This window comes from Ictidomys tridecemlineatus, chromosome X, assembly GCF_052094955.1.
Source record: "Ictidomys tridecemlineatus isolate mIctTri1 chromosome X, mIctTri1.hap1, whole genome shotgun sequence".
NCBI lineage: Eukaryota > Metazoa > Chordata > Mammalia > Rodentia > Sciuridae > Ictidomys > Ictidomys tridecemlineatus.
In genome coordinates, this window is record NC_135493.1 from 113,742,926 (window position 1) to 113,756,766 (window position 13,841).

At 34.2% G+C, this 13,841-nt stretch overlaps 1 protein-coding gene across 8 annotated transcripts in view; it reads left to right on the forward strand.

Annotated features, from left to right (window-relative positions):
* Positions 1-13,841, forward strand: part of Scml2 (Scm polycomb group protein like 2) — a 100,949-nt gene that overhangs the window by 65,575 nt on the left and 21,533 nt on the right. For 6 of the 8 annotated variants that reach the window (XM_040292793.2, XM_040292996.2, XM_040292734.2 and 3 more), the window contains 2 exons: positions 10,355-10,417; positions 10,797-11,008. In XM_040292793.2, coding sequence (XP_040148727.1) covers positions 10,355-10,417; positions 10,797-11,008 — 275 coding nt within the window. The remainder of the gene's footprint in view (positions 1-10,354; positions 10,418-10,796; positions 11,009-13,841) is intronic. The other 2 variants (XM_040292933.2, XM_040293094.2) reach the window with 1 other exon arrangement.

Consider the following 13,841-nt stretch of genomic DNA (forward strand, 5'->3'; position numbering starts at 1 on the left):
AACTTATATAAATTAGGATCCCTTTGCAGTTACACACATGATGTGGCATTTCATTGGTTGTATATTCATAAAGATACATAGGAAAGTTCATAGCCTATTATTGTGAATTGAGCTGCTTTAAACATTGATGTGGCTGTGTCACTATAGTATGCTGATTTTAAGTTCTTTGAGTATAAAACGAGGGTGGGATAACTGGGTCAAATCGTGTTCCATTCCAAGTTTTCTGAGGAATTTCCATACTGCTTTCCATAGTGGTTGCTCTGTGCCTTTTTTTTTTTTTTAAATAGTATTGGGGATTGAACTTGGCCTTGTTGATGTGAGAGCTGTACAACCCCAATCTTCTTGTGGCCTTTTTATTTTTATTTTTTTAAATAAGAATGTATTTGTGTATCATATTATGCTTTGAAAGTTTTAGCTTGAAAGGGATTTCTGAATACACTGATTTGTTTTGTTGAGACAGGTGTCCTTATGTTATCAGCTCAAGTGATCTTCCTGCCTCAGCTTCCCCTATAGTGCCACCATACCCAGTTTTAAGCTTCCCCTATAGTGCCATCATACCCAGTTTTAAACATATTTTGCACTTAATATTATTTTCACCTTAAGATTGGGTTTATCAGGATGTAACCCCATCCTAAGTTGAAGTGCTTCTGTATCCCCATGTAAAATATGTTCCTACAAATGCATTCCATCATACGACTTAACAAAATCTCTGTTTTGTTAGGTATTTAGAATATATCCATATTTATGTTACTAAACTAGGTGATATAATTACTTCTATGTATATGTATTTGCATATCTCTTTTTCCATTCATTAATTTTGCTGGGGTAAGGGATTTTTTAAAAAAAAATATTTTGTTTTAGTTATACATGGACACAAGGTCCTTTTACGTGGTGGTGAGGATTGAACCCAGTGCTTCACATGTGCAAGTGCTCTGCCACTGAGCCACAACCCCAGCCCTAGGGGTATGTTTTTAAAGCTGACAAATGGTTTTTCAGAAAGGTATACTCACTTTCTCCACCCTCAGACTAAGTGAAAGTAGTTTTTTCATACTCTGGCCAACCTCAGAAATTACCTTTATTGTTTTTGTTATTTTAAGTTTTTCATTTCATAGGTTACTAGTAGCAGTGAATTTTCTCTTTACGTGTATTTTAACCATTAATATTCCCTTACAATTTGCCTGTTGATAACCTTTTTTCATTTTTCCTCTTAGAGTATTCCCTTTCTTATCAATTTTATGGCTTTATTTATTGTATATATCAACCTTTGTCATAAATGTGAAACTTCTTTCTCAGTCATTTGCTTTATAGTGTTATTAATAATGTCTTTTTTAACTTACAGAGCTATTTATTGACTTGACTAGTAAATAATTAAAGGGACTTAATTCCAGTAGGCACTCATAGGAGTAAATTAATTTAATTTCATAAATTAAAAGCATCTATTTTGTTTCTTTTGAATATTTCCTTTTTTTAAAAGTTTTTTAAAAAAATTTTTAGTTGTAGATGGACACAATACCTATTATTTTGTTTGTTTGTTTTATTTGTTTATTTTTATGTGGTGCTGGGGATCAAACAAACCCAGTGCTCATGCATGCTAGGCAGGCTCTCTACCACTGAGTCACAAATTTCTTATATTCATTGGAAATGTTTTTCAACCTTTAAATAATTACTTTTCCATGATTTTTAAGAGTGTGGCACAAAACTTTTTCAAATAATCAATTATGAAAATGGTTCGGTTGCATGTTGTCTTAAATATAGTAAGGCAGCCATAAGTGCTACTTGATTTAATGTTACATTAAAAAGGAATTAAACTTTACTGATTTTTTCCTTTTAATAAAATTTAAATCTTCTAAAAAATATATATATATATATATAAAATATGTAGACACAATACCTTTATTTTATTTAGTTAGTTTTTTGTGGTGCTGGGGATTGATCCCAAGGCCTCACTCATGCTAAGCAAGTGCTTTTCCACTGAGCCACAACCCCAGCCCTCCTTTTTTGTTGTTGTTACTAGGGATTGAACCCAGAAGCCCTTTACCACTCTACCACTGAGCTACATTCCCGGACCTTTATATTTTATTTTTCAGTTTGAGACAGGGTCTTGTTAAGTTGCTGAGGCTGGCCTTGAACTTTACAGTCTTACCTCAGCCTCCAAAATAGCTCGAATTACAGATGTGTACCATCCTGCCCCCCCATTGAATCCAGGCCTCATGCATGCTAGGCAAGTGCTCTACCACTAAGCTACATGTCCAGATGTAAATTTTTTCTTCAACTTTGTAAAAACTTTTTATTATCAGAAATAGTGAATTGTTGTACTTATCATTTGTAGAAAAATGCACTGGAAAAATATACTTGGATAGAAAATTCAACAAGTGGTATGCCCTTTTTCCTGGTTTATTTAGGGTTTCCTCTCTTGGCTCTCAATATGACCCTACAAACTTTCAAAGCCCATAGCTTCTGGTTAATGCTGTCATGGCTCATCAGGTTTGCTCAGCTGACCTATACAGGGTGTTTGAGACAGTGGAAAGAAACGTGGGTGCTAATGTGGCTTTGGCAACTTGGAGAAGGAGGCTGAGTCATATATATATATATAAATAAAAACAAGACCTATTGCAGATTTTCTAATTGGACATTTGCTCTTGCTGTTTTTAACTTGTTCTTCCACCCTCTTTTTTTTTTTTTTTAACCTTAGTTCCCTCTAAGTAATGATAGATATTTAGAAATAGCTTGTAAGGTAATGTTTTATATTTTTCTCATATTGCCCTTCTCATGTGTCTTGCATATAGTAACATAAATTTATAGCCAGTCCTTCTAAATATTTAATCCATGAAGAGGCAAGACAGGGTGATTTCAGCAATTTGCAATCAGAACTAGAACTACCCTTATTTTGAAAGCTATATAAAGAGTTCACATTTTTTTCTTTTTCCTAAAAAAAAAATTAACCAGATATTATTATTTTTTTGGAAAATTAACCAGATATTATTATTTTATTTCCACATTTATTTATGAACATAATAAATGTAGATTGCTAGTCTTTTTAAAAATTTGGGAGCAGATTATTTTTCAAAAATTATTCCTAGTTAATTTTTCTCAGATTATGAGAAAAAATAATTTGTTACATTGTAATCTGTTTTATTTTCCTTTAATGGTGCTTAAATACTTTATTGAAAACTACATTCAAACTTTAAGTTTGAATTCACATAATCTCTAAAATATAATTTTAAGTTTAGCTTCAGATTTATATATTGTAAACTAACAATCCATATTGGTGTGAAGTGTCACCTTGTAGCCCAATTCTTTAAGCAATTGTGATTTCATAGACTGGGAAGGAGACCAGGCAGCAAACTTCCAGATGCTTTGAGTATAAAGTTGCAGGTTCCCAAGAGTATAGAGGAATTCCTCTGGTCCAAAGGAACTGTGGAGGAGGGGAAAATCTAGAATCAGGAAGATGTAGCCAAACATTGCTGCCCAGTAACACCGAAGGCATTCAAGTGACTATCTGTAACTCTTTTCTTGATAAATATCCTTCAGTTTACTGGGTACCCTACCCTCCTGTCTCTCATGGTGTTAGCTTTAATTTAGAAATGAAATTCAGTGGTAACATGACTTTCTGATTAAAGAATATTTGACAGACCTGGCAAATTAGATTTTCTTTATTGCTAATTCAGACATAAATTTTATGAATAGAAACCTTTCTTCTTAAACATAATGAATTATCTTGGTACTGTTATGAGTGCTGGTTTATGTTTGCATGCAGGTTGTGTGTGGTTTAGTTTTTTTTTTTAATAATTAAAATTTTAAGGAGGGGCTAAGATTATAGCTCAGTGGTAAAGCACTTGTCTAGCATGTGTGAGGCACTGGGTTTGATACTTGGAACCACATAAAAATTAATTATTAAGGTTTATCCACAACTAAAAATATATTTAAAAATTTTAAGAAGTAGGTTTAAAATCTGAACTTTCAATTTTTAAAAAAATGTTACTGTTGGGTTGAGGTTGTGGCTCAAAGGTAGAGTACTCTCCTGGCATGCATGAGGCACTGGGTTCAATCCTCAGCACCACATAAAAAAATAAAGGTATTGTGTCCATTTCCAACTAAGAAATAAAAATTTAAGAAAAAAATGTTACTGTTCATTTTATATAGTAGTCTTATTTGAAAACATTCTTGCAATAAACATTTTCCTTCTAAAAAGTTTCAAAATTTGTCTTTTGGGAAGCACATACAGAATCACTTTTCATTTTGTGTTGTACTGGGGCAGAAGTGGAAGAGGTACATACAACCAAAGCTGTAAAAAGTTTTAAAGTGTTTCAGTCTCACTTGAAGTAAATGCTCAAATATTCATTTAGATTTTTGCTCTTAATGTAGTTTATAATAAAATATGAATATTCTTAGTATATTCAGTACACTTGTTTAGTATAAATGAAATGGTTAAAAATGCTATCAACCCAAATGTTTCATGCAAAAGCCATGATATTTAAAACAGCATATATTTTCTTTTTCATATGAACAGCTTGGAACAAATGTTTTGCTTGTGCAAATGAGATGGCTATTATGATGCAAAGAGGTACCTTGAAAAAAACAAATGTCCTTTTTCTATCTTAAGTATTCCAGTTCAATGCTGCAATAATTGCAAACAGAGCCTGGAGATTTTTCTTTCTTGGTTTTGCTCTATAGTATATTTTAACAAGTTCTCTTGAGACTATTAAAATGTCTTGGTTTTTAGGACATGTAGTCCATCGGGAATAACTTTGTAGACGCAATGGGTTGGCAGTTAGATTTTGCTTGTCTTCTCACTTCTTTCCAGATTCTCTGACCCAGGGTAACCTTTGATCCTTCTCTGAAGGCAGGAGTGAAGGAAGTTTGAGCAGGTGACTGATGATCACTGTCTAGAGCTCACAGACAATATTCGAATTACTTTAGCAGTCCCCTTAGTCTCCTCCTCTCACTCCTCCCCCCTTAAACCAACAAATGCAAATAGCTTCATCCCCATTTGCTAGAAATTCAGGCTTGCTCAGGCAACATGGGCTTTGTTGTTGACTGGCTTTCTCCAGAAATGCAGTTTTATTCCTGGTAAGGAGCAAGGCTATCATCTGGAACCTAAATCACCTTAATGGTAAATACAGCAACAACTTGTATCTCTGGGATATTTATAAAGGTAGGAATTACCACAAAAGTTTCTTTATATTGTAGTTGAAGTGTAGTTAAAGAAATTCATTGTCTGCTTTGTGTTAGCTTTTGTATACTAAATATCTGAGTAATTTGCTATCTCAGATAATTCTCTATTTTGTTCTAAATATTACTTGTTAAAATTGTTGGTATTTTATTTGAATAGTCACTTTTTAAAAAATTTGTTTTATGTTATTAGGGAAAAGTCAGTTTTTGGTTATTTGTAACATAAAGATGTTTTTCTTACTTTTTTTTTTAAAGGAAGAATCTGTTGTAAGTCATTTGATCGTTTAAACCATCAGTTTGTAATGAAATTGTTCTCAAAAATTTTTTCTAATAGTTTTTAGGAATACGAAAAGTAAATGTTTTTTTCTCACTGGCATTAGATGAGACTTATTAAAAGTATTTTTATGATATAGAATGTATATATTATTTTACTAATATAGCAGTACATTTAATGTGTTTTGTAGTGGTGACTGCTATGCCTTTTAGTAGTATCATCATGAAAGTCATTCTAAAGAAATCATTCAGAAAGAAATAAGATAACTGTGGTTTAAAAAAATAAAGTGGCTTTTAAAAGCTGATATATTGTTAGATGAATTAATGGATTGACCTAAAACAATTGGAATTGTTTTAGGTCAATTGTGAACTTTGTTCTGAAAATATTGAAGGTTATAGATTGTAATTTTGAATAATGTCATGCATATGAGAGTAACAATTGTGAAATAAATAGTCTTAAGGGGGGGAACATCCTCCTGACCACTAGGCTGAGGGGAATAGTATACAGAGCTTCTATGGTCAGCAGGTAGAAAACAAATGTTTTTAAAACAAGATTCTTAAACCCTTCTAAATCTAATTGTTATTTCTAGTCTTGCATTTTATGAAGTCCTTTTTAGGCTGAATATGTATGAGAGATAATTATAAAACCAGGTAGGAAAACCATTTAAATTTTACTAAACTTAGATTTTCTTATTTTAATTTATAGTGTATGCCAAGAAAAAAGGGCATTGTATGCAGTAACCTAAATTTTAGCTAGACTTTTGTATTTTTTTTATTAGGGAGCTAATTTTGTACTTTTCCATTGTATTTGGAAAATTTTCCCCAGTAACATGTTTTTTCAAGTTTTCAGTAACTTTAAGAAAAAATATTCTGTGCATTTTAAGGTATTTTTTAGAAAAGATATATGAAGTCTTAAGTCTGTTTCTTAGATATCAAAGCCCAGTTTTGAAACACGGGAATGAATTAAAGCTATAGATCCTTTAAATATATTTGGTTTTGGTTTAGTTGTCCAGCCATAATTTTTAAAGCTGCTGGAAAAGACCTAACAGCACTTCCCAAATGTGAATGCTCTGTCACACTTCCCAAAAGCAAGCTATTTCAAAGGAAATCTTCATTTTTCTGAAAGAATCATTTCTTTTTGTGTAGGAGTTAACCTTTTGTTATGTATTTAAGGCATTTTAAAAACTGTAAAACTGATTCTTGTTGTTGAGAGAGAAATCTACATGGGTCATCAAGAAGGCTAAGGAGTTAAAATAATGGAGAAATTAAGGCAGCAGGACTGGTCTTGTTCATGGTTTTGTACTCTGATGGTATATTTCGTAGATGAATAGGAAACTGATAAGCCTTCAAATCAGAATTGGGAAATTGGTGCAAGGTCCAGCAAGGGTTAAAATATAAAAAGACAGGTCCAGTTTTCATCATCATCATCACCACCACCACCCTCAAAAAAAAAAATAATAAAACTGGTACAGTTGCCTCTAAAACTTGGAGACCTTGTTTTCCTTCCTTTGTAAGTTCTTTTTCCTGAGGCAATCAGTTTGTAAAAAAAAATAAAAGAAACATTTGAAAATGAGAGGGATGGGAGACTAAAGGGGCTTTTATGCTTATTTGGGGCACAGTAGGAAAGTGGGAGATTCTTTAAGTGATAATATATAAAGAAGAGTGGTAAGTAGAGACCTTGGGGAGGCAGGATTGACATGGGGCATGAAGGGCGGGGCATTGTCTGACAAGGACAGAAGATACCCTGCTTCAATGAATGTAGGTAGATAACCAGGTGTTTCTGACAGTCTATCTGGACAATAGGAATGCGCCTCCCCACCCCTATTATGTTCTGCTGAGTTAACTTCTCTGAATGATTTCTGCCTTTGGTACTTATGATCTACTCTTTATTTCATTATTATGTTTTTTTTTTTTTTTTTTTTTGTGAGAGGATTCTAATGGTCACTGCTGGCATGCAAGTGAACCTGTGTGAGTAGTATGTTTGTTTTTTTGTGAGAGGATTCTAATGGTCACTGCTGGCATGCAAGTGAACCCATGTGAGTATTTCTTTAGTTATACATGACAGTAGAGTCGATTTTGATAAAATTTATGCATGCATGGAATTACCTTACTCCAATTAGGGACCCAGTCTTGCAAATACACATGATGGTGGGGTTCACTGTAGTGTATTCATATATGTACATAGGAAGGTTATGTCAGATTCTTTCTACTGTCTTACCTATTCCTATTGCCTCCCTTCCCTTCATTCCCCTTTGTCTAATCCAATGAACTTCTATTCCTGCCCCCTCCATTGTTGTGGTTTAGCTTCCACATATCAAAGGAAATATTTGTCCTTTGGTATTTTGTGATTGGCTTATTTTACTTAGCATGATAGTCTCCAGATCCATCCATTTACTGGCAAAGGTCATAGTTATTCTTCTTTATGGCAAACATTCCATTGTGTATATATAACAAAATTTCTTTATGCATTCATCTGTTGATGGGCATCTAGGTTAGCTCCATAGCTTAGTTCTTATGAATTTGTGCTGCTATAAATATTAGTGTGGCTGCATCACTGTAGTATGCAAATTTTAAGTCCTTTGGGTATAAACCAATGAGTGAGATAACTGGGTCAAATGGTGGTTCTATTCCATGTTTTCTGAAGAATCTCCATACTGCTTTCCATATGGTTGTACCAATTTGCAGTCCCATCAGCAATGTGTGACTGACTGTACCCTTTTCTCCATATCCTCACCAACATTTATTGTTATTTGTATTCTTGATAATTGCCATTCTGGTTGGAGTGAGTTGAAATCTCAGTGTAGTTTTAATTTGCATTTCTTTTAATTGCTAAAGATGTTGAACATTTTTTTTCCATGTATTTGTCGACAGTTAATATTTCTTCTTTTGAGAAATGTATTTAGTTCCTTTGCCCATTTATAGATTGGGTTATTATTTTTGGGGGAGGTGTTTTTTGAGTTCTTTATATATCCTGGAGATTGATGATTTATCTGAGGTACAGGTGGCAGACATTTTCCCCCATTCTGTAGAGGGTCTCCATGCTCCTGATTGTTTCCTTTGCTATAAAGAAGCGTTTTAGTTTGATACCATCCCATTTATTGATTTTTAAATTTTACTTCTTACACTTTAGGAATCTTGTTAAGGAAGTTGTTTCCTAAGCCTCCATGTTGGAGTGTTGGGCCTACGTTTCCTTTAGTAGGTGCTAATACCTAGTACCTAGGTCTTTAATCCACTTTGAGTTGAATTTTCTGCAGAGTGCGAGATAGCAGTTAAATTTCATTCTAATACATATGGATTCCCAGTTTTCCCAACTTTTGTTGAAGAGGCAATCTTTTCTCCAATGCATATTTTTGAAGCCTTTGTCTAGTATGAGTTAACTGTATATATGTGGGTTTGTCTCTGTGTCTTCTATTCCGTTGGTCTTCTGCATGGACATTTCGAATGTTACTTTTAGTGGATTGATGGCCAGACATACTTAAGTATACTCAAGATTAGTTCCAGGACTTACCAGGGATACCAAAATCCAACCCTTATATAAATTGGGGTTATATTTGCATATAATCTATATACAACATCCTACATATTTAAAATTATCTATAGATTGCTTATACTAAATACAATGTAAATATGATATAAATAGTTGAGGGAATAATGACAAGAAAAAAGTCTGTACATATACAGTACAGATGCAGTTTTTTCCCCCAAGTAATTTCAATTCATGGTTGGTCAAATCCACAGATTTAAAATGCATAATGGGCACCCAGTAAGGTGGGAATTGACATGCTGGACATAATCAAAGATCAGAGGCGAAACAGGAAGGGATACTAGAGGTGGTGGTGAAGGTGGACACTTGGGTGCAGGTCAAAGAAGGTGTAAAGCAAAGTCACAATAATGCTAATGGATTGGGTGAAGATGAAGGGAGCTTGTGGCTAGATGTCATAATGAGAACATCATGGCCAGTTGGTTTAAAGCAAAAGGACAATAAGGAAGTTTGAAGTAGAGTAAAGGGGACATGGTTGCTCTGGAGAATTCCAGAAATTTTCAAGTGTAACTCTTTCAGGGAGTAGCTGAAATCTTAAATGATAAGGTCAGGACTGATGAAGAATCAGTAGTATGATGGGGAAAATCCTGAAGATGATGATAAGGAAATTGTGTAAGAAGAAATAATATGTTAGGTTACTAAAATTTTTTAAAGAGTTAGAAATGTAGAGTGTAAAGTAGATGATAATGAGTGTAGGGAGAAGCTGATATATTATGTAAACTATTTATAAATGAGAGGTAAAGTGATGGTAGCAGTTAACTGGCCTTGTGTTTGCCCTGACAGACAAGAATAGACTGTCTCATCCTCTTCGTTTGGTAAGAGGTAGAAAGAAGGTAAATAAAAAGACTATAGAAAAGATGAGATATTCTCTATCATAGGTCAGGTTTATATAGACAGTCTTTGAATATGAGAAGAGTAAAGCAGTAGATTGTTTCGGGTTGTATAATGCAGCCCTCAAAAATAGGTGATTTGTGTGCAGTTGTATAAATATTTCACTTGCATAGCTCTTCCTCTATTTTTTCCTGCATTTTTATTTGGCACTAGTACTTTTTACTGTTCATTTTTTTGCAATAATGAAATTATTAATGGATAAATACTAAAAAAAAAAAACCTCTTTATTTAACTGTGAACATACACAAAAGTAACTTGGCACGTAATCTCTATTCAAAATATTAAAATTTTCTGGGTTAAGCTGCCTGGTAACTAGTAGCTACGGATCACATGTGTATGATAGTGGCCTTTCCGTGACAACATTAATGTGAAGTCTGTATTGTACATGAAACTTTGTTATTTGGCATACATAGAGGAACATAATGTATTCTAGCCTTAAATATATAATTTTTATTTTTCAATTATACCTCACTAAAGCTGAAAAAAAAACCAAGAACAAAGGAGTCACCAAGCCTCTGAAAGATGAAGAAAAAGCCCTAGGTAGTTGCTTTGTTATGTTTTTCTATATTAATGTGCAAGATAATTCTGATACATGGCATAATTGGGTAGTGTTTTCTGAAGGAAAAACTTTTTATGCTAAGAAAAAATATGGAAAGTAGCTAAAAGGTAAATTGCTAGAATTTTCTTTCACTGTATTACTTGCTATGCTTATAAAGGCCTCTTTATTTTGCCTGAAGTATTAAGACTATTTCCTGATACATGAAATCTTAAAGTACCTAAAACTTCCTTTTAAATAATTTTCAATAAATAACCTTTGGGAAGAATTATAAACTTCTGTTGAATAATAAGAAGATAATGCCTTAATTATGTCATTTACTTTAATTTTTTTTTGTTGTTGTTGTTGCTATGTTTTTCTCAGTTCCTATTGCAAAGAATATAGGAAAAACACAGTCTTCTCCTTCCAAAGCGGCCCAGCAGTCAATGCAGTCTCCACAGAAAACTGCTATAGTACAACCAACGCAGCAGGTCAAGAAATCAAGTCGAACTAAATCACCTGGACATACTTCAGTCTCCAAGAAGGGCAGTTCTCTTAAAAATCCCACACCAAAGAAAAAGGGCTCAGGAAAAAAGGTTAGTTGTATCTCCTGCTAATTTGTATTATAGGTCTCTGTAGTACCTTTTTATTTATAATACACAGTTTGGGAACTTACTAAGAATATGATGAAGCTCCTGAGCAATAAACTAAGGCTATATAAGGCTCTTTAAGGCCTTACATAGCTATTGAGAAATTGGTCTTTCTTATCTTGGGTAAATTTGAAACTTTTTATAATATTTTACTAATCAAATCATTTTGCAAGTAACTGCATGGTATATTTATGTTTGGGCCAGTTCATTAAAACATAGTATACTTTTAAAATTAATATGAAGTGCATTTTACTGTAGATAAATTCAACCTCAGTAAACTGGTAGGAAGAAAGGGGATGTGTCAGGGTGATAAATTTAGTAGTACTGGAGTTAAATTCTACCTGATTACCCCAAAGAAAACATCTCTAAAACCTGAAAATAATAGAAAAAAGCAACTATGTAAAAGACACTGGAGAGTTAATAGAAGCCTATACATTCTGATGGCAGGGGGTACACTAACGTAGGAGAAGGACTGTTATACAAAATGAGTTGTTTCTTCTTCTTCTTTTTTTTTTTTTGGTTTATAGGCTTGATTTAGGTGCACTTTATACTTTGTGTAACATGTTAGGCAGCACTGATGGTAGAAAATCCAGTTTATTTGGCCTGGGGGAGACCAGAAGACAAAAGCTAGGAAAACTGGCGGCCAAAGAGCATGGACGGATATTGGAATGGAACAAGCTCAAGAGCAGATCCTTAAACTTTACCAGCATCTCTGACAAACCCCTGTTCCAAGCATGTGTGGGTCATACAGAGGCCACCTTAGCGGAAGCAAAAAATTTGCACTGAGGCTAGAGTTAGGCGCAAGACCAGAGTTTAAAATTCAATTCCAACAAAGATAATTACCAGCTAAAGCAAAATAATAATAATAATAATAACACTCATCAGAAAAGAATAAAATCCAGAATCTGCACAAATTAACATTCATAGTGTCTGGTATACAATCCAAAATTAACCAGATTCAAAGACATACTATAGTGAAAACACTCGCGAGAGGAAAGAAAATCAACTGAGACAGACATCAGTATGACCCAAACGTTGGAACTTGCAAACAAGAATTTAAAATTGGGACTGAGGGGCTAGTTGGTGGCACATGCCTATAATCCCAACAGCTCAAGAGGCTGAGGCAGAAGGAGTGCAGGTTTTAAGCCAGTTTCAGCAATGTAGCAAGACTGTAAGCAACCTACTGAGACCTGTCTCAAAATAAAAAAAAAAAAGGGATGGGGATGTTGCTTAGTGGTTAAGCACCCTTGTATTCAATCCTTGGTACTAAAAATAAAACTGGGGGGCTGGGGATGTGGCTCAAGCCGTAGCGCGCTCGCCTGGTATGCGTGCGACCCGGGTTCAATCCTCAGCACCACATACCAACAAAGATGTTGTGTCCGCCGAGAACTGAAAAATAAATATTAAAAATTCTCTCTGTCTCTCTCTCCTCTCTCACTCTCTCTTTAAAAAAAAAAAAAAAACTGGGACCAAGGGGAGGAAACGAGGTATTTGTGGGGTGTCTGTTCATCAGCTTTTCATTGCTGTAACCAAAATACCTGACAAGAAAAACTTAGAGGAGGAAAATTTTATTTGGGGCTCATGGTTCTCTCCAAGGTTAACTAACTCCATTACTCTGGGCCCAAGATGATGGTAAAAGGACATGGCAGAGGAAAGCTCCTCAGCTCATGACAGCCAAGAAACAGAGAACAAATGAGTGAGGAGCCAGGGACAAAATATTATTCCTGAGGGGCATGTCCCAAGTGACCTATTTCCTTCATCCATGTCCCATCTGCCTAGTCACCACCCAGTAATCCATTTAAATTATTAATTCTTCAAAGAGATTATTAATGTGCTGGTGAGATTATTGGTGTCGGAATCTAATGATTTTAACTGAATGTTACTGCGTTGCCTAACTTGAGCTTTTTGGGCGGATATTTCTTGTCTAAATTTTAACAAGAGGTACTAGGGAATTAAATTGGCCAAACTGTGTTATGTGCTTTTGCAAATAATAGTGAATTTCACTATTATGCATAATCATAATGCACCAATAAAAGTCTTTCAAATACTTTAAAAATGGCAATTTTAAAGCTGTCCTTGATAGATTTTAACATTATACACACACACACACACACACACACAATTGCAGTGATTGAAAACATAGGCCACCTTCGCAGAGAAACGGAAAGAACATAAAGGAACCAAATGAAAGTTTCAGGATCTGAAAATTCAATATCTAAAGTAAAAAGTTCACAGACAGAAGTAACTAGAATTTATTAGATGAAACAGAAGAAAGAGTAAATGAACTGAAGAATAGAATAGAAATTATTTAATAAGAAGAACTGAAACAAAATTAAAAAGATTGAGAAAGAAAACGGAGCCCTGGGGACCTTTTAGGTAACGTCAAAGGTGTAGCCCATATGTAGTTGGAGCTCCAGGATGGGGAGGTAGATAGACTGACTGCCCGGAGGAGAAAAAATATTGAAAAAAATCTCAAAATTTCACAGAAATATACAGACATAAAAATCTCAACCAAGAATAAACAATAAAAACAAAGTCTACACCAAGGCATATAATAACTGTTGAAACCCACAGAGAGCAAGTCTTTTTTGTGTATGTGGTGTTGGGAATTAAACTTCGGGCCTTACACTTGCTAGACAAGTGCTATGCCACTGAGCTTTGTCTCCAACTCCAAATAACAAATTGTAAAGGCAGCAATGTAAAAATGAAAAAATACATGCAAAGAAACAAAAATTTGAATATCTGGCATTCTTCATCAAACACCATGGAAGCCCAGAAA